This window comes from Panulirus ornatus, chromosome 30 (assembly GCF_036320965.1).
Source record: "Panulirus ornatus isolate Po-2019 chromosome 30, ASM3632096v1, whole genome shotgun sequence".
Lineage (NCBI taxonomy): Eukaryota > Metazoa > Arthropoda > Malacostraca > Decapoda > Palinuridae > Panulirus > Panulirus ornatus.
Window position 1 is genome coordinate 25,287,586 of NC_092253.1, and position 22,589 is coordinate 25,310,174.

The 22,589-nt window shown below is 50.5% G+C and overlaps 2 protein-coding genes across 3 annotated transcripts; both read right to left on the reverse strand.

The window, feature by feature from the left end:
- Nucleotides 1-1,792: 1,792 nt before the first annotated feature.
- Nucleotides 1,793-22,589, reverse strand: LOC139758511 (uncharacterized). 2 transcript variants are annotated; one of them, XM_071680012.1, is made up of 2 exons: nt 22,543-22,589; nt 1,793-3,666 (listed from the first exon to the last, which is right to left on the reverse strand). In XM_071680012.1, exons 1-2 carry the CDS (start codon nt 22,572-22,574, stop codon nt 2,424-2,426), a joined length of 1,275 nt encoding a protein of 424 aa, XP_071536113.1. In that variant the 5' UTR covers nt 22,575-22,589; the 3' UTR covers nt 1,793-2,423. The 2 variants fall into 2 exon arrangements, with proteins under 2 accessions (XP_071536113.1, XP_071536114.1); XM_071680013.1 differs by lacking the exon at nt 22,543-22,589 and adding an exon at nt 7,558-7,625.
- On the reverse strand, nt 3,701-22,096 carry LOC139758512 (uncharacterized). Its single transcript, XM_071680014.1, has 2 exons — nt 22,079-22,096; nt 3,701-5,391 (listed from the first exon to the last, which is right to left on the reverse strand). Exon 2 carries the CDS (start codon nt 5,388-5,390, stop codon nt 4,173-4,175), a length of 1,218 nt encoding a protein of 405 aa, XP_071536115.1. The 5' UTR covers nt 5,391; nt 22,079-22,096; the 3' UTR covers nt 3,701-4,172.

Consider the following 22,589-nt stretch of genomic DNA (forward strand, 5'->3'; position numbering starts at 1 on the left):
AGGATTCTAAGCCAGCTTAACATATAACGAATTTAGTATACCGAATTTCCAAGTTTGTTGTCCTTCACTTCTGTGTATTCCAACTTGTTTATCATTCTATCCCACAACTTGAGGCACTGCCCAGCGTTTGTTTTTGTTGTCTTCAAACACCGACTCTGTCCCCCTCCACCAACTTGTGATGTTCTCCATTATTGTTCTTTTGTACAGCTTTTTCAGCTGTAGTGATGATGATTTTTACCCTCCATTCTCACCCTAGAAGTCCTTTTCACCATAAGGCTGGAGACGCTGCACTCCTTGTAAGTTAACCATTTCATCCGAGTCGTTATCCTCTCTCTCTCTCTCTCTCTCTCTCTCTCTCTCTCTCTCTCTCTCTCTCTCTCTCTCTCTCTCAATTTCTGTATCCTTAATATTATCAAGTAGTTCTCCATCTTCACTATATTCTTATATTTTCCTCCATTGCTCCTTTACGAATGTTGGCTCCTCCCGAAGTCTTGTATGATCACCTCCTTTACGTACTGCATCATCCTAATCTATCCATCTACGTAGTCGATGAACAACGATGGGTAAATCCGTCTTGTCTAGCATCCCACAATAGTGTCCTTCGTACAATACCAGACACAGGTTATCATGCAACACTCCCCGTCTCTGGCCTGGTCGACCAGTTACAACCCTACTGTGTCACTGACTCATGTCACTCTACATATCTTACGGTTCAAAGTTCATTTTGTCAACAGTAGTTCACCACTTTTTCTATGCAACTGACTGAACGCCTGTAGGCACATGTTAAGTTTAGAGCTGAGCACAGATCTGTTGCAATATTGACACAGCTCGAAATGGTTTACCTGCACAGGTCTTGTGACACCTGGTATACTGCGTCGTTTCAGAGTACCTCCTTATGCTTTACTGTCTTATAATTCACCAACAAAAATTCTTGCATCTCATTACCTTAAACATTTACAGACGGTCAGCCTTTGACATTTCAGAAATGATCAACCTAACTACTGTTGGTGAAACAACACACGTTTGTATATCTTATGTCTCCACACACCCCGAGCCACAGTGATGCCATGTGGTCAATTCCAGTGTAATTTTCATTGTCTTTAATTCAAATGACTAACATCGCAGCCAATCTTGAGAAGAGTGCTATCACTGGTGTGTGGAGCAGGTCCTGCTTAGCCTACCCTGCCATGGAGAAATAAATACTATGTTTACATACACTCAGAAACATAAAGTAGATCTGGGAGTCACTACAAGTCCTCCACAAGTGAGGTGAACTGCATCACTAGCTATTCTGTGACCGGGTAGTCGCTCTGGACTGGACAGGTTTCCATCTACGTGTATGAATGACCCTGTGTCTGTAGCCAGTATGACGGCGAGGGTGTGAACACCTGACACTGGAGGCAGCAGCTGGCGGAGGGAGGGTGTTACCCTTCTCCTGGCCTCCGCTTCAGGATGATGGGCATCACTTACACTTAAGTCTCAAGACCAGGATGATGGGCATCACTTACACTTAAGTCTCAAGACCAGGATGATGGGCATCACTTACACTTAAGTCTCAAGACCAGGATGATGGGCATCACTTACACTTAAGTCTCAAGACCAGGATGATGGGCATCACTTACACTTAAGTCTCAAGACCAGGATGATGGGCATCACTTACATTTGAGTCTCAAGACCAGGATGATGGGCATCACTTACACTTGAGTCTCAAGACCAGGATGATGAACATCACTTACTTACACTTAAGTCTCAAGACCATATCAAGAAAGTTGCTATACAAAACACTGTGCAGTACTTGATGACTTTTTTATTCACTTAACAAAGTAAATGCCGAAGTTACACAGAACATTCCACGATCGATGACAAACTTGGCTTAGAAATGATATCATAACAAACGTTTACATTGGCTTGTATAACATTACTGTCTCATGACTGAGAGGGATATATATAGGTAGCCTTGCAGGACACGCGCAACATGGCGGGTGTGAATCAGTGTCAGAGATGAACACATCTGCCGACTATTGTTGGGAAAGGAGAGCCAGTGAAGACGGAGGGAATGTCCCGGACGTCTCAGAATGTCTCAGGACCCACAGCTGACACCAGGACGTGTGGGGAGGGCGAGGGGCTGCCAGTAGCTGGCGAAGTTGTGGAGCTACTAGCAGCTGGCGAAGGCAAGGGGCTACCAGTAGCTGGTGAGGGCGAGGAGCTACCAGCAGCTGGCGAGGACCAGGAGCTACCAGCAGCTGGCAAGGTCGAGGAGCTACCAGCAGCTGGCGAGGACCAGGTGCTACCAGCAGCTGTCGTGGACCAGGAGCTATCAGCAGCTGGCGAGGACCAGGAGCTATCAGCAGCTGGCGAGGGAGAGGAGCTACCAGCAGCTGACTCAGGCCCTCATTGCTGCCAACAGCAACACTATCGTTGGTTTAGTAGTACATTGGGTTGCGTGGCGGCTTGTATCCGTAACCCATCTTGGTGTTGCAGTAACCCTGCATCGTCTGGGTGACGGTGACGATGTTCACCACATCGCTGGTGACCAAGGCGGTGGTCAGGACGGGGTTGACGACGACCTGGGTGCTGAAGACGGTGGAGACACCTCCGGGCACGGACACCACCTCAGTGAGTCGCTCCGTCTCCGTCACCACCACCGTCTCCTCCACCACGGACACTCGGGTGGAGACGGCAGTCTCCACGATGGTGGTTGGCACGGAGACCACAGAGGTGATCACGTTCTCCTCCGTCTCCGTCACCACCTGGGTCTGGAAGGTCACCACCGTGGTAGGAACCACCTGCGTCTCCACCTCCGTCTGGGTCTCGGTAATGAACTGTGTGCGTTCTACCGTCTGGGTCTGGGTGTTGGTCACCACCTGCGTGTCAAAGATGGTGGTCACCACGGGTACCACCTGAGTCGTCACCACTTGGGAGGTCAGGGCGGGTAAGGTGGACACCACGTTGTTAACGACAGTAGAGACAATTGTGACGGTGTTAACGATTGTCTCTGCTGGAAGTGTCTGGGTGACGACACTGGTCGAGGTGACCACTTGGGTCTGGACGATGGTCTGGGCGGGCAGGACGCTGCTCACAGTCGTCGTCACAAACTGGGTCTCCAGGCTGGTCAGGGTCGTCGCCACCACTATGGTCGACAACTCTGTCTGGACGATGGTGCTGGGTACAATGTTGGTCTCTACCAGGGTGCTTGTGGTCTGGACGAGCACAGTGGAGACGCGAGTCTCGGTGACGGTGTTGTAGATTGTCTGGGCTGGCAGCGTTACGGTTGACGTCTCTGTGACGGTCGTTGTTACGGTCCGGGTATTGGTGACGTACTCGGTATTGAAGACGGTGTTGACCACACTCTCTGTGTTGGTGATAGTCTGGGCCTCCACCACTGTAGTGGTGGAGACGTCTGTCCTGGTCACCACCACCTGGCTGTATATTGTAGTGGGCACCACCTGGGTCTGCACCTGTACGTTGGTCTCCGTCACAATGGTCGTTCCACATGTGGAACCGGGAAGTGGACTCTCAGTGACCGGGGGCAGGTAGGGGCTGAGGACATTGTTTGATCTGGTGTCTGGCGCACCAGCAAACGAAGGACTGAGAGGGGTTAACTTGGCAGCCCAGGTCCCTCCCTCCACCAGGAGCAACACCAGCAGCACAGCACCTCGACCCATCCTGCCCAGGAGAGAGAAGGTTAATACACGACCACAAGACGCACCTGCCATACCACACTGTACCACAAATATTGCTTGCTCCACAACTGTAACTCGGTGACGGAACTTACCTTGTGTCTTATGAACGTCTGCCTAAGATAACTCAAGGTATATGTGAAGTATCAGATGTTTTATAGAAAGTTTAATAACCAATTCAGTAGAACATTATATGGGCAACAACATAACCAAACTCAACATGAAGTCTCATTATAATGTGGACAGTGTCAGCCAGCAAACTGATAAAGCATCTCATATCTCTGTGTGTACGGAGGATGCACAGATCTGCTACACCGTAAACACAGGAGGGAAGTGATTTCAGGCCTTCTGTGTGGACGCCAGAGAAGAATTTGCTGAAACGAGATAACATCGACAGAAAACGGTTGGGTAATGTTCTTCAGTTGAGCGAGGACGTCCTGATGATCCTCCTGTGGGGAGATACAGAGGCAGAACTCCCGACAGCACAGCAGGCTAGCCATACATGAAGGGACGAGCAGGTCGAGGGTAGCCGTAACCCATGCTTGTCTGCGTACAAGGTGCGGTGACCACCTGACTGACCGTCTGTTGGATGACGTTGTCAACAGTCTGGGTCACCACCTGGACCTGGTCCTCCACCTGGGTCACCACCTCATTAACTACCTCCACCTCGCCAGTCACCGTCTGGAAGTCGGTGACTTGCTCGACGGCCGTACTGGTGACGAAGCGCTGGTCAACTTCGTCCACGATCTGTGTGGATGTGACCACCTGCTCTACCAGCTCAGTCTCCACCACCTGGCGGTCGACCACTAGTGTGCTGGTCTGGACGACGACCTCCTCAACCACCTCTGTTGAGGTCACGGAATCAATGCTGGTCTCTGTGACCTGGAGCACCTCAGTTTGTGTGACCTCCTCGGTGGCAACCACCTGCTGAGTCTCGACCACTTCCTGGGTCTGAGTCTCCACCTGAGTCTCCGTGACCACCTGGGTGATGACCACGGGCGCCGGGGTCACAAAGCTGGTGGAGTCTTCCGTCTGCACCACAACTGTGTCAACAACGGAAGTGACGTCAGGCAGTTGGGTCACCTCGGTCTGTTCCTCCTGGGTCGTCTGGACGAGTGTGCTGAGCACAGGGTCGGGCGTGACCACCTCCGTCTCCACCTGCACCTCCGTCTCCACCTGGGTCTGGAAGGTGGTAGTGAGGGCAGTTTCCACCTGTGTGCTGGTCACCAGAATGGTCTGCACCACCTGGGTGATGCTGGTCTCGACCTCTTCCTCGACCTGGGTCGAGGCCACGACCATCGTCCGCGTGACCTGCTCCACGACGGGGTCAGGCTGGAAGGTTACCTGAGCAATGTCCGTTTCGACGGCGCTCACGACTTTCTGTCGAGTCTGAGTGACGGGCACCTCCACCAGGCGGCTCTCAGTCTCGACTGTGGTCAGCGTGACGGCCTGTACATCCGTCACCACTGTCCGCGTGACGGAGGTCCTGGTGTATGCGACGGTGACGGGCTGCGCCACCTGTAACGTCTGGAGGTCGAAGACTGTCGTGGTCTGGATGACTTTCTCGCAGGTGCCTCCACCCGCAGCGTCCTTATCTGGCGGCAGGTAACCGCCGTCGCTGCTGCGCCAGTTGCTGAAGAAGTGGAGCTGGGCCGCCGCAGGAGGCATGCAGGCCACCGCCACCACCGTCGCCACTAGCACGGCTCGCATCCTGCAACGAGACGCAACACTCACTGGTTGGACTCAGTACCGGCAGGAGCGGCGCGCGCGCGTCTGGGCGGTCAAGTCCAACCACGTGACCCGTGTTGCTCTCGCTGCCGGGAGGAGCGCGCGTCCAGAAGTGACGTCACACACGGTCACATCACGCGGACTTCACCGCCCGACACATCGGCCCCGCTCCTTGCCGCACTCGTATACAATTTACATATATAAAGACCACTCATGCACAGGTGTAATCTCTCATGATTACGTCACAATAAGACATCTGTCCCGCCCAGCCTACAGCTGCAGTCACGCCTCACGGTACACATGCATGGATGTACACATGCATGGATGTACACATGCATGGATGTACACACGCATGGATGTCTGCTGCGTCATATATGATCGTGTGTCTGAGTGAAGCAGCCCAGACTGGCAGCTGTTTACTGTTATAGATCGATTCTATTTCTGGACTTATTTACATTCCCTGTGTATGAAAAATTGATGCGCTTCTCCAAATACGTCCACGCGTGGTACGAGTTAGAAGGCTACAAATATACTCTCGGAAATTTACGTCAGTCAAGCAACCAGAAAATGCTCAAGAAAAGCCCTATCAAACAAGTGTATCAGAACCTCATGGTCGGGGATGGATGTACAGGCCAGGAACCATAGTGGCCAACTGAGAACATTCGAACAGCTATGCTTCCTCCTGCGCCTGGAGTCAGAACCTCATCTCATCTCTCAAGAAAGGTTCCATACCCTGTTCCCTCTACCGTCACACGTCTGGCCGCTCCTCGCTCACTGCAACATTTCCTCTACGACCGAAACCAATGCAAACCATTCAAAGCATGGCGCAAAATAACATTCATAAGATGCAAGATTATTTCATTTTCCCATCCAGCAATCACACAGAACTGACATGACAACAACAAGGAGGAGGAGATGTCTCTCTCACTACCTGGCTGCCACAGACCACACCACATCGTTTGTTCCATCCCAGACCAACTGACCTGACCCACCCCTGCCTGACCTCCCAATCCCCACCCCTGCCTGACCGTCCAATCCCCACCCCTGCCTGACCTCCCAATCCCCATCCCTGCCTGACCGTCCAATCCCCAGCTCTGGCTCTTCAGAGACCACCTCAAATGGCCATCGGCATCTTTCCACCAGACATCACACCTGACTTGACCGTCTCCATCCTTAACCTGACCGTCTCCACCCCTAACCTGACCGTCTCCACCCCTAACCTGACCGTCTCCACCCCTAACCTGACCGTCTCCACCCTAACCTGACCGTCTCCACCCCTAACTGACCGTCTCCACCCCGAACCTGACCGTCTCCACTCCTAACCAGACCGTCTCCACCCCTAACTTGACCGTCTCCACCCCGAACCAGACCGTCTCCACCCCTAACCAGGCCGTCTCCACCCCTAACCTGACCGTCTCCACCCCTAACCTGACCGTCTCCACCCCGAACCAGACCGTCTCCACCCCTAACTTGACCGTCTCCACCCCGAACCAGACCGTCCCCACCCCGAACCAGGCCGTCTCCACCCCTAACCTGACCGTCTCCACCCCGAACCAGACCGTCTCCACCCCTAACCAGGCCTTCTCCACCCCTAACCTGACCGTCTCCACCCCGAACCAGACCGTCTCCACCCCTAACCAGGCCGTCTCCACACCTAACCAGGCCGTCTCCACCCCTAACCAGGCCGTCTCCACCCCTAACCTGACCGTCTCCACCCCGAACCAGACCGTCTCCACCCCTAACCAGGCCGTCTCCACCCCTAACCTGACCGTCTCCACCCCGAACCAGACCGTCTCCACTCCTAACCAGGCAGCCTCCACACCTATGAACTGTAGTGCGTTTGTCAGTTGTCGCCATGTGATATGTGAGGCAGTTTCCCTCGTGTGTCGCCCTGGTGTTGACGAGAATCGAAAACGTCTAAGAAGAGATGTTACGGTGGGCACGCCCCACGATGACGAAGGCGGAAGTCTGGAAACACGGACAGGTTGCGAAGTGTGTGACCACCTCCCACAAATCCCTCAGAGAAACAACAACACTACAGATACCCGAGGCGGTGGTGTGGCCGGCCATCTGCTACGCTCACCGGTGACCAACACTGTCAGCAGCTGCTGCTCCTGGCGAAGACTGGCCGAACGTTACCATCACGTACCTTCTGGTATGTAATGAAGACAAGTTGATCTCAGCGGCGGTCTCGAACAAGCACTGTTCGCTTACCGAGCTCACCACGGCTTATATACCTTCACGGTAGCCTCGGGAGGGGGTGGAGGTGTAGCTGTGTGGGAGGGGCCCCCTCCCGGAGCATCTTCAACTAGGTTTCTGGTTGACGGGGAAGTCGTCCAAGTAAACAAGGACTGTTGACACTCAAGCAACACTGCCATACGCTCTCCCGTGTTATATAAAACGTATTGAGCACGTACAGAAAAGATCCACTTCGTGAACTGACTAAGGGGTAGATCATGGCAGATCATGAGTACGGTGTGGACACACGATATGAAGGTGACCGACTCAAATTGAGCAACTTCGTCTGTCCCAGACACAGCGAGGATGTGTTTCCCTCCACACTCACTCAAGGACGAGATGGCCATCATGTGACGCTGGGGGCCTTTGTATATGTGTGTGTGTGTGTGTGGTGTGTGTGTGTGTGTGTTTAATTTCTTTGTATGCGATGGAGTCCCATACTAGTGGGGTCCCATCATCTTCTCATTCTCTTCTCTGAAACGATCTCAATTTTCTTCTTCTGTAATCACTTCTTCTCTTAGGTTGTCCCGTTCACCCCTGCCCCACCGTAGCCTATCACTATATGGGTATATGGTATTGTGACCACCTATCCTGGTTGTGTCCACACCTCGGTCGGTTAACTTCAAGTCCCCCAAAGAACTCTTCCGCCAGCCCACATGTACAGGTTCTGGAGGTCGGCAAGTTAGGCAGTGGTTGGCAGGTGCGGTGTGATGGTCAGGTCAGGTGTGGAGATGGCTTTGTTCTTCTCTCATCAAGGCCAGAGCTCACGGCTGCCGGCATCTTTCAGTAGTTTAGCCTCTAGTTCAGCACCATTACGTCTTCCAAGGATCCCTGCAACTGTGTCTTGCAAGACGATATGATCACAGCTTGGCTTCAGTTCGCCGGGTCATAACATCTCCTCACATCTAATTAGAAACTGACTGTAAGCCACGTAGTCCTGCCAGAGCTGGATCCTCTCTAGATTCTCATAAGAGGGTCGTCGCGTTACAATCTCCACCAATCATCACTTCGTCCATATTTCGGCACAGGTGTCAGGAGGAGCAAAGACGGCAGCACTGAACTCTGGACACACACACTGGTTTCTCCCACCCACTTGAACAGACCCACTGGTTTCTCCCACCCACTTGAACAGACCCACTGGTTTCTCCCACCCACTTGAACAGACCCACTGGTTTCTCCCACCCACTTGAACAGACCCACTGGTTTCTCCCACCCACTTTGAACAGACCCACTGGTTTCTCCCACCCACTTGAACAGACCCACTGGTTTCTCCCACCCACTTGAACAGACCCACTGGTTTCTCCCACCCACTTTGAACAGACCCACTGGTTTCTCCCACCCACTTGAACAGACCCACTGGTTTCTCCCACCCACTTGAACAGACCCACTGGTTTCCCACCCACTTGAACAGACCCACTGGTTTCTCCCACCCACTTGAACAGACCCACTGGTTTCTCCCACCCACTTGAACAGACCCACTGGTTTCTCCCACCCACTTGAACAGACCCACTGGTTTTTCCCACCCACTTGAACAGACCCACTGGTTTCTCCCACCCACTTTGAACAGACCCACTGGTTTCTCCCACCCACTTGAACAGACCCACTGGTTTCTCCCACCCACTTGAACAGACCCACTGGTTTCTCCCACCCACTTTGAACAGACCCACTGGTTTCTCCCACCCACTTGAACAGACCCACTGGTTTCTCCCACCCACTTGAACAGACCCACTGGTTTCTCCCACCCACTTGAACAGACCCACTGGTTTCTCCCACCCACTTGAACAGACCCACTGGTTTCTCCCACCCACTTGAACAGACCCACTGGTTTCTCCCACCCACTTGAACAGACCCACTGGTTTCTCCCACCCACTTTGAACGAGACACTTGTGAAATATGCCCCCTGTTGAGTGTCGAGAGCGGTCTAACCTTCATACCAGCCTTATGTGAGGGACAGCGCCTTATGTCCTCTGACTATCCAACAAGTAGACTATCTACCTATCTCTGTAAATCTTGGCTAGCGTTCACCGTCATAGAAATCAAGACATTCCGTATTTTCTCGCTAAATAAGTTTATAAACAGCAAGTGTTTCCTGATAACATAAGAGCCACACGCATGAGTTGTGTTCTAACACCAGTACCAGAGGAAGGGATGAACAGCCGGGTGGACTGTGGACCGACTCCTGCGGGGTTGGGAATTCGAACCCATGCCCATCTGGCTCCGGGCGATCCGTACATGCGTCACGGTTAGTAGCGCTAACCGCTACACCACCGAGGCCCACGGCCACTGCTCTTCGTGTGTTACCAGTTGCCTCCATGCTCGACGCTCTGCTCCATCATGACCTCCACCAGTTCCTTTGAGCAGTCGCCCCACATCACAGCCTTGGAGTGGCCAGCCTGACAATACATCGCCAAGCTATGTCCCTCAACCACAGCCTGGCCACTCAGCTGGTCCTGCATCAGCTCTCCCCGTCCATCAACCATACCCTGGCCACTCAGCTGGTCTTATTCCAGCTCTCTCTGTCCCTCAACCACAGCCCGGCCACTCAGCTGGTCTTATTCCAGCTCTCTCTGTCCCTCGACCATAGCCTGGCCACTCAGCTGGTCTTATTCCAGCTCTCTCTGTCCCTCAACCAAAGCCCGGCCACTCAGCTGGTCTTATTCCAGCTCTCTCTGTCCCTCATCCATAGCCCGGCCACTCAGCTGGTCTTATTCCAGCTCTCTCTGTCCCTCAACCAAAGCCCGGCCACTCAGCTGGTCTTATTCCAACTCTCTCTGTCCCTCAACCATAGCCCGGCCACTCAGCTGGCCCACAACAGGGCCAACGTTGTTAAGCAGCTGGCCCAACACAAGGCCAAACATGTCACCCCAGATGACCCACTATTTGGCCGACTTTGTTGCCCAGATGGCCACTACTTGGCCAACCACGTCTCTCCGCTGGCCAAAACAAGCTCTTCTACACCTATGACATGTGATTCTTTCCTTTCAGTAACTTTCCCACTCACCCATTCCCCCAGGTGAGGCTTCCCACACAACCCTACCACTTGGCCCCCACACCGTGACATCATACAACAACAGACACAGCCACCACAGCCACGAAGACATCATACAACAACAGACACAGCCATCACAGCCACGGACATCATACAACAACAGACCCAGCCACCACAGCCACGGGGACATCATACAACAACAGACCCAGCCACCACAGCCAAGAAGACATCATACAACAACGACCCAGCCACCACAGCCACGAAGACATCATACAACAACAGACCCAGCCACCACAGCCACGAGGACATCATACAACAACAGACACAGCCACCACAGCCACGAAGACATCATACAACAACAGACCCAGCCATCACAGCCACGGGGACATCATACAACAACAGACACAGCCATCACAGCCACGAAGACATCATACAACAACAGACCCAGCCACCACAGCCACGGGGACATCATACAACAACAGACACAGCCATCACAGCCACGAAGACATCATACAACAACAGACCCAGCCACCACAGCCACGAAGACATCATACAAAAACAGACCCAGCCACCACAGCCACGAAGACATCATACAACAACAGACCCAGTCACCACAGCCACGAAGACATCATACAACAACAGACCCAGCCACCACAGCCACGAAGACATCATAAAACAACAGACACAGCCACCACAGATACGAAGACATCATACAACAACAGACACAGCCTCCACAGCCACGAAGACACCATACAACAACAAACCCAGCCACCACAACAACGGGGACATCACACAACAACAGACCCAGCCACCACAGCCACGGGGACATCATACAACAACAGACCCAGCCACCACAGCCACGGGGACATCATACAACAACAGACACAGCCACCACAGCCACGGGGACATCATACAACAACAGACCCAGCCACCACAGCCACGGGGACATCATACAACAAAACAGACCCAGCCACTACAGCCACGGGGACATCATACAACAACAGACACAGCCACCACAGCCACGGGGACATCATACAACAACAGACCCAGCCACCACAGCCACGAAGACATCATACAACAACAGACCCAGCCACCACAGCCACGAGGACATCATACAACAACAGACCCAGCCACTACAGCCACGGGGACATCATACAACAACAAACCAAGCCACCACAGCCACGGGGACATCATGCAACAACAGACCCAGCCACCACAGCCACGGGGACATCATACAACAACAGACCCAGCCACTACAGCCACGGGGACATCATACAACAACAGACCCAGCCACCACAGCCACGAGGACATCATACAACAACAGACCCAGCCACCACAGCCACGGGACATCATACAACAACAGACCAGCCACCAAGCCACGGGGACATCATACAACAACAGACCCAGCCACCACAGCCACGGGACATCATACAACAACAGACCCAGCCACCACAGCCACGGGGACATCATACAACAACAGACCCAGCCACCACAGCCACGGGACATCATACAACAACAGACCCAGCCACCACAGCCACGAAGACATCATACAACAACAGACCCAGCCACCACAGCCACGGGACATCATACAACAACAGACCAGCCACCACAGCCACGAAGACATCATACAACAACAGACCCAGCCACCACAGCCACGAAGACATCATACAACAACAGACCACAGCCACCACAGCCACGGGACATCATACAACAACAGACCCAGCCACCACAGCCACGAAGACATCATACAACAACAGACCCAGCCACCACAGCCACGAAGGACATCATACAACAACAGACCCAGCCACCACAGCCACGGGACATCATACAACAACAGACACAGCCACCACAGCACGACATCATACAACACAGACCAAGCCACCACAGCCAAGGGACATCATACAACAACAGACCAGCCACCACAGCACGGGGACATCATACAACAACAGACCAGCCACCACAGCCACGAGACATCATACAACAACAGACCCGCCACCACAGCCACGAAGACATCTACAACAACAGACCCAGCCACCACAGCCACGGGGGACATCATACAACAACAGACCCAGCCACCACAGCCACGAGACATCATACAACAACAGACCCAGCCACCACAGCCACGGGGACATCATACAACAACAGACCCAGCCACCCTCAGCCACGGGGACATCATACAACAACAGACACAGCCACCACAGCCACGGAACATCATACAACAAAAGACCCAGCCACCACAGCCACGGGGACATCATACAACAACAGACCCAGCCACCACAGCCACGGGGACATCATACAACAACAGACCCAGCCACCACAGCCACGGGGACATCATACAACAACAGACCCAGCCACCACAGCCACGAAGACATCATACAACAACAGACCCAGCCACCACAGCCACGGGGACATCATACAACAACAGACCCAGCCACCACAGCCACGGGGACATCATACAACAACAGACCCAGCCACCACAGCCACGAAGACATCATACAACAACAGACCAGCCACCACAGCCACGCTGACATCATACAACAACAGACCCAGCCACCACAGCCACGAGACATCATACAACAACAGACCCAGCCACCACAGCCACGAAGACATCATACAACAACAGACCCAGCCACCACAGCCACGAAGACATCATACAACAACAGACACAGCCACCACAGCCACGACGACATCATATAACAACAGACACAGCCACCACAGCCACGAAGACATCATACAACAGACCCAGCCACCACAGCCACGGGGATTTCATACAACAACAAACCAAGCCACCACAGCTACGGGGACATCATACAACAACAGAACCAGCCACCACAGCCACGAAGACATCATACAACAATAGACCCAGCCACCACAGACACGAAGACATCATACAACAACAGAACCCAGCCACCACAGCCACGAAGACATCATACAACAACAGACCCAGCCACCACAGCCACGGGGACATCATACAACAACAGACCCAGCCACCACAGCCACGAAGACATCATACAACAACAGAACCAGCCACCACAGCCACAGGGACATCATACAACAGACCCAACCACCACAGCCACGGGGACATCATACAACAACAGACCCAGCCACCACAGCCACGAAGACATCATACAACAGACCCAGCCACCACAGCCACGGGGATATCATACAACAACAGACACAGCCACCACAACCACGGGGACATCATACAACAACAGACCCAGCCACCACAGCCACGGGGACATCATACAACAACAGACCCAGCCACCACAGCCACGAAGACATCATACAACAACAGACACAGCCACCACAGCCACGGGGACATCATACAACAACAGACACAGCCACCGCAGCCACGAAGACATCATACAACAACAAACCAAGCCACCACAGCCACGAAGACATCATACAACAACAGAACCAGCCACCACAGCCACGAAGACATCATACAACAACAGACCCAGCCACCACAGCCACGGGGACATCATACAACAACAGACACAGCCACCACAGCCACGAAGACATCATACAACAACAGACCCAGCCACCACAGCCACGGGGACATCATACAACAACAGACACAGCCACCACAACCACGGGGACATCATACAACAACAGACACAGCCACCACAGCCACGAAGACATCATACAACAACAGACCCAGCCACCACAGTTACGGGGACATCATACAACAACAGACCCAACCACCACAGCCACGGGGACATCATACAACAACAGACCCAGTCACCACAGCCACGGGGACATCATAAACAACAGACCCAGCCACCACAGCCACGAGGACATCTTACAACAACAGACACAGCCACCACAGCCACGGGGACATCATACAACAACAGACACAGCCACCACAGCCACGGGGACATCATACAACAACAGACACAGCCACCACAGCCACGGGGACATCATACAACAACAGACCCAGCCACCACAGCCACGGGGACATCATACAACAACAGACACAGCCACCACAGCCACGGGGACATCATACAACAACAGACCCAGCCACCACAGCCACGGGGACATCATACAACAACAGACCCAGCCACCACAGCCACGAAGACATCATACAACAACAGACCCAGCCACCACAGCCACGAAGACATCATACAACAACAGACCCAGCCACCACAGCCACGAAGACATCATACAGCAACAGACACAGTCACCACAGCCACGGGGACATCATACAACAACAGACCCAGCCACTACAGCCACGGGGACATCATACAACAACAGACACAGCCACCACAGCCACGAAGACATCATACAACAACAGACACAGCCACCACAGCCACGAAGACATCATACAACAACAGACACAGCCACCACAGCCACGAGGACATCATACAACAACAGACACAGCCACCACAGTCACGGGGACATCATACAACAACAGACCCAGCCACCACAGCCACGAAGACATCATACAACAACAGACTCAGCCACCACAGCCACGAAGACATCATACAACAGACCCAGCCACCACAGCCACGGGGATTTCATACAACAAGAAACCAAGCCACCACAGCCACGGGGACATCATACAACAACAGACCCAGCCACCACAGCCACGAAGACATCATACAACAACAGACCCAGCCACCACAGCCACGGGGACATCATACAACAACAGACACAGCCACCACAGACACGGGGACATCATACAACAACTGACCCAGCCACCACAGCCACGAAGACATCATACAACAACAGACACAACCACCACAGCCACGGGGATATCATACAACAACAAACCCAGCCACCACAGCCACGAAGACATCATCCAACAACAGACACAGCCACCACAGCCACGGGGACATCATACAACAACAGACCCAGCCACCACAGCCACGAAGACATCATACAACAACAGACCCAGCCACCACAGCCACGAAGACATCATACAACAACAGACCCAGCCACCACAGCCACGAAGACATCATACAACAACAGATCCAGCCACCACAGCCACGGGGACATCATACAACAACAGACCCAGCCACCACAGCCACGGGGATATCATACAACAACAGACCCAGCCACTACAGCCACGAAGACATCATACAACAATAAATCCAGCCACCACAGCCACGGGGACATCATACAACAACAGACCCAACCACCACAGCCACGAGGACATCATACAACAACAGACACAGCCACCACAGCCACGGGGACATCATACAACAACAGACACAGCCACCACAGCCACGGGGACATCATACAACAACTGACCCAGCCACCACAGCCACGGGGACATCATACAACAACAGACCCAGCCACCACAGCCACGGGGACATCATACAACAACAGACCCAGCCACCACAGCCACGGGGACATCATACAACAACAGACCCAGCCACTACAGCCACGGGGACATCATACAACAACAGACCCAGCCACCACAGCCACGGGGACATCATTCAACAACAGACCCAGCCACCACAGCCACGGGGACATCATACAACAACAGACCCAGCCACCACAGCCACGGGGACATCATACAACAACAGACCCAGTCACCACAGCCACGGGGACATCATACAACAACAGACACAGCCACCACAGACACGGGGATATCATACAACAACAGACACAGCCACCACAACCACGGGGACATCATACAACAACAGACACAGCCACCACAGCCACGGGGACATCATACAACAACAGACACAGCCACCATAGCCACGGGGACATCATAAAACAACAGACCCAGCCACCACAGCCACGGGGACATCATACAACAACAGACCCAGCCACCACAGCCACGGGGACATCATACAACAACAGACCCAGCCACCACAGCCACGGGGACATCATACAACAACAGACACAGCCATCATAGCCACGGGGACATCATACAACAACAGACCCAGCCACCACAGCCACGGGGACATCATACAACAACAGACCCAGCCACCACAGCCACGGGGACATCATACAACAACAGACACAGCCACCACAACCACGGGGACATCATACAACAACAGACCCAGCCACCACAGCCACAGGGACATCATACAACAACAGACCCAGCCACCACAGCCACGGGGACATCATACAACAACAGATACAGCCACCATAGCCAAGGGGACATCATACAACAACAGACACAGCCACCACAGCCACGGGGACATCATACAACAACAAACCCAGCCACCACAGCCACGAAGACATCATACAACAACAGACCCAGCCACCACAGACACGGGGATATCATACAACAACAGACACAGCCACCATAACCACGGGGACATCATACAACAACAGACACAGCCACCACAGCCACGGGGACATCATACAACAACAGACCCAGCCACCACAGACACGGGGATATCATACAACAGACACAGCCACCATAACCACGGGTCATCATACAACAACAGACACAGCCACCATAACCACGGGGACATCATACAACAACAGACACAGCCACCACAGACACGGGGATATCATACAACAACAGACACAGCCACCATAACCACGGGGACATCATACAACAACAGACACAGCCACCACAACCACGGGGACATCATACAACTACAGACACAGCCACCATAGTCCACCCTAGACAAACCCTTCGTCACTTGACTTTCGCCCAGCATCTGCCACGCTCCTGGGCTACACCCCCGACCACTTTCATCAGCCACCACCAGCTCCTGACGACCTCCTGGCTCCCCGCTTAATTAGAGTCGTCTCTCATGATTCCTGACCGAGGAAATCTTAGTCCCCGACCACGACCCGTGCGCCTATACAGACCCAGCGGGTCTTCCTTCGTGGTATGGGGGTTATTTGTCCCCATCGTTCTTATTCTCGATGTTTAATGGTCAGTTTCATTCCCTTCATCAGTACTTTACACTTTTACTTCTCTGTAAAAGCACACTTAATGAGGGGCGACCCTCCCCGGGCCTGACACATCTCCACTCACTTAATGAGGGGCGACCCTCCCCGGGCCTGACACATCTCCACTCACTTAATGAGGGGCGACTCTCCCCGGGCCTCACATCTCATTACTCACTTAATCTCCTTTGTGTGCTGGCTGCACTCTCGACATCACACGTCTCTAGTCACGCCCGCATTTCCCGCGGTGTTCGAACCCTCCTCGTCCACCACATTTACTTTCCCTTTCGCGAAATCCACCAAACGAGAGCGATGCCCATAAATAACGTGTGCATAGGACATACCTTGTTACCCAAAACTGACCGGATGAAAACCGTTAATAAAGGTCTATCGTCGGACGAGCTCATTCATATCTGGTGTCTATCGTCGGACAAACTCATTCACACCTGGTGTCTATCGTTGGCCGAGCTCACTCATACTTGATATATGGACATATTCACCATATCAGTATCTAAGTGGGAAGGAACCCTTTTCAGCAACTCTATGTGTGCTTGATGCTGCCCTGATATAGTTAGGTTAGGAACCCACAAGTGACGAAAACATGGTAGATCTAATTCTGACTATGAACGGAGGTCCTTGATAATAGTACTGATGTCTGAGTAAAGTTTGGTATGAGTGATCACTGGCAATTTGCTTATATAAATTCACTAACTACCCAAGATCTTGCCCATGTCTGATTACTGAATTATTCTATTAAACAAAGGTAATTAGATGATGAGTATGAGAGAAGTTGACTTGAACTTATTTACCAATTCTTTTTTCTACGCTAAATTTACCTGTGATGAAGCAATTCATCACATTATACACAACACACACATCTACCTACGAGACGACTACGCTATGGCTACACACGGGCCGCCTTATGCCAATAATGGCACACCTGAGAACGGCAAATCTCACACACACACACACACGATATTTGTGTTAATCGAAAACTTAAATCATATACCTCATATTTACATAAGTTTAACAATAGATACTCAAAAGATAAGTATGGTGTTTACAAAAGTTACAAATCTTTTCTAATTAGAAAACTATTTCGATGTTAGTCAAAATAGTACAAATTCTTGATGCCCCATATAAACAATGACAGTCCTAGGGTCTGTTTTCCGTGATGTCATTCACGAAATAAATTAGTTTATCCTAAACCTTCTCTACGTGTTCTCCTTTTCAACTTGCTAGTTCAACCATAAGATGGCGCTAAAGTGCAGTACTTGCCACAGCTTAAGAAAAAGCAAAAACTTTGATAAGAATGGGGAAGCTGATCAAATTCCCTAATCAAATTGTCACTTGGTCACACGCAACTGTAATTTCCCCGGAAAAAATCCTTGTTGGAAACTCGACTGTGGAAATATTTCTCCCTCGATTTGTGCAATGCCATCTAGGCCGAAAGCGAAACCTGGTTACCATTTTAGTTACCAGCTCAACATCAAAGGACATCACAGCACTCAGCAGTTTTATGCATTGTCTTCTGCTACGCTGACACGTTGTTTGGACAGTATCAGCAAAGAACATGGATGGTGGGAGAACTGCCGTGTATGTAGACTAAGTAAATTCCCCACAAAATAGGTGGAAGTTCCATAGATTCCATAAAGATTCCAATAAGTAGCTGGGTATAAACTTTGTGGTCATATATACAATCATCAGATGGAAAAATAGAGAAAAACAAGATTACCCAAAAATGAACCAGCACAAAGAAAAAATGTACTATACTGAGTTGTGTTTTACACTTCATACATCGTATATTCACTCTATGTTACTGTTCTCTTGCAATAACTGGATATCTACACTGCAGCCCAGCATTAAATATATAATAATTCCTATTGGCCAGTTGGTGACCAAGATTAGAAATGCCAAGAATTTCAGTAAAATTCAGTCTTCTCGTTACCTCACTCCAGAGGCTCAAATGAAAAATCATCTACAGTACTAAGATTTGACACCTTACACAAAATTGAGAAAAGTACAAAACTATGCTCAAAATTACATAATGCACAAGACTATAATTACGATGGACACCGAGAACAATACAATTCAGAGCATCTCCCGAAATAAATCAACCAATTTCAAATTGGTTCGTTATGACGGTACCAATGGACAACAGTACTTTATTAATATGTACTAAAGATTGTACAGAGCATCAGCATCAGATTGGGGAAGAGCAGTGTGGTTTTAGAAGTTGTAGAGGATGTGTGGATCAGGTGTTTGCTTTGAGGAATGTATGTGAGAAATACTTAGAAAAGCAAATGGATTTGTATGTAGCATTTATGGATCTGGAGAAGGCATATGATAGAGTTGATAGAGATGCTCTGTGGAGGGTATTAAGAATATATGGTGTGGGAGGCAAGTTGTTAGAAGCAGTGAAAAGTTTTTATCGAGGATGTAAGGCATGTGTACGTGTAGCAAGAGAGGAATGTGATTGGTTCTCAGTGAATGTAGGTTTGCGGCAGGGGTGTGTGATGTCTCCATGGTTGTTTAATTTGTTTATGGATGGGGTTGTTAGGGATGTGAATGCAAGAGTTTTGGAAAGAGGGGCAAGTATGAAATCTGTTGTGGATGAGAGAGCTTGGGAAGTGAGTCACTTGTTGCTCGCTGATGATACAGCGCTGGTGGCTGATTCATGTGAGAAACTGCAGAAGCTGGTGACTGAGTTTGGTAAAGTGTGTGAAAGAAGAAAGTGAAGAGTAAATGTGAATAAGAGCAAGGTTATTAGGTACAGTAGGGTTGAGGGTCAAGTCAATTGGGAGGTAAGTTTGAATGGAGAAAAACTGGAGGAAGTAAAGTGTTTTAGATATCTGGGAGTGGATCTGGCAGCGGATGGAACCATGGAAGCGGAAGTGAATCATAGGGTGGGGAAGGGGGCGAAAATCCTGGGAGCCTTGAAGAATGTGTGGAAGTCGAGAACATTATCTCGGAAAGCAAAAATGGGTATGTTTGAAGGAATAGTGGTTCCAACAATGTTGTATGGTTGCGAGGCGTGGGCTATGGATAGAGTTGTGCGCAGGAGGGTGGATGTGCTGCAAATGAGATGTTTGAGGACAATGTGTGGTGTGAGGTGGTTTGATCGAGTAAGTAATGTAAGGGTAAGAGAGATGTGTGGAAATAAAAAGAGCGTGGTTGAGAGAGCAGAAGAGGGTGTTTTGAAATGGTTTGGGCACATGGAGAGAATGAGTGAGGAAAGATTGACCAAGAGGATATATGTGTCGGAGGTGGAGGGAACGAGGAGAAGTGGGAGACCAAATTGGAGGTGGAAAGATGGAGTGAAAAAGATTTTCTGTGATCGGGGCCTGAACATGCAGGAGGGTGAAAGGAGGGCAAGGAATAGAGTGAATTGGATCGATGTGGTATACCGGGGTTGACGTGCTGTCAGTGGATTGAATCAGGGCATGTGAAGCGTCTGGGGTAAACCATGGAAAGTTGTGTGAGGCCTGAATGTGGAAAGGGAGCTGTGGTTTCGGGCATTATTGCGTGGCAGCTAGAGACTGAGTGTGAAAGAATGGGGCCTTTGTTGTCTTTTCCTAGTGCTACCTCGCACACATGAGGGGGGAGGGGGAAGGTATTCCACGTGTGGCGAGGTGGCGATGGGAGTGAATGGGGGCAGAGTGTGAATTGTGTGCATGGGTATATATGTATGTGTCTGTGTATGTATATATATGTGTACACTGAGATGTATAGGTATGCATATTTGCGTGTGTGGACGTGTGTGTGTATACATTGTGTATGGGGGTGGGTTGGGCCATTTCTTTCGCCTGTTTCCTTGCGCTACCTCGCAAACGCGGGAGACAGCGACAAAGCAAAATAAATAAATAAATAAATACTAAAGATTGTTTTATATGACGATGATTTACTGTATAGTGTTCAATGGCATATGGTTTTCTTAGAGTCGATATAAACAAACTGATTTAATATCGCTTCTCAATATGATTATGAAGTTTAGGAATTAGAGAGTTAAAATACAATTAAGGCCATTATTTGGAAGCTGCGGATGAGTTAGCTAGATATTACTCTAATACCATACAGTCCATATCTAACAAAGATCATACTTAATGCTTCATCCATAACTAGCGAACACTGCTTGTATAAAATGAATTAAAACGATGGTAACTACGTAATGGTCTCGCTAGTTCACTGGTAGAACACTCGCTTAAAATTCTCCAATACACACAATTCTCACATGGTCACTTCATTAATTATTCTTCATTCAACACAACATAAGTTGGGGAATAATTGACAGCCATAACCCATATAATTCACACAGAATCCTGTCTTTCTTTGATTTTAAATTGACTCCTTGTCTGGGTGTGGGCAGCTGTGCCTTGCATGGATGTGTCCAACTTGGAACAGTTTCTCTCATTCTTGTGTTCTTATTTTTCCTGTGGCCAGATGTTACACCATCGCTAAGATCTAAATCCTTCATGAAACATGAAGATAATTACCTAAACAATGTCGTTAATCACCGTCCAATGTATCACATACAAGCAGGTTTACACAAGTTAAATAAATTGTAATATGCTACAGTACTTACCCTCCGCCGCCCGGCACCTGACAGCCATCACTCACTTACGTTGACGGAAAAGCAATTTAATAACCTAATATCTTTAGGGACACTAATCACTCCTGCAGTTTCCCAGTCATCACACTAAATCCAAGCAATGTAACACAATGGCTTACGGCTGTACTGTGTTCAAGCCATTTATCATCATTACAATATTTACACCACATTGTTAGCCTAACAAATGTGACACTATTTTCACCCTTTAGGTCACCAATGTTTATACTATATATCACATACAATATAACGTATATCACCTGCAACATACTATAGGTCGTTTCCACTATAATATGGATCACTTGTACAATAATTTTCACTTCAAAAACCTAGCTTTTCAGAAGGTATGATCATTTTCCAAGAGGTGGACATACCACGATCACATTACTGCCAGCCATGACAATAATGTGAAAATAAATGGCGATGATTAACACTCTCACCATTGTTTATCATCACGTATGATAATGAACATTCTCGCCAGAGTTTA

Excerpts from the sequence above, each read along its gene's own strand:
- LOC139758512 (XM_071680014.1), bottom strand. The coding sequence starts at position 5,390 with ATGCGAGCCGTGCTAGTGGCGACGGTGGTGGCGGTGGCCTGCATGCCT.
- LOC139758511 (XM_071680012.1), bottom strand. The coding sequence starts at position 22,574 with ATGTTCATTATCATACGTGATGATAAACAATG. Across the intron at positions 3,667-22,542 it reads ATACGTGATGATAAACAATG|GATGGGTCGAGGTGCTGTGC; the intron begins GTGAGAGTGTTA and ends TCTCCTGGGCAG.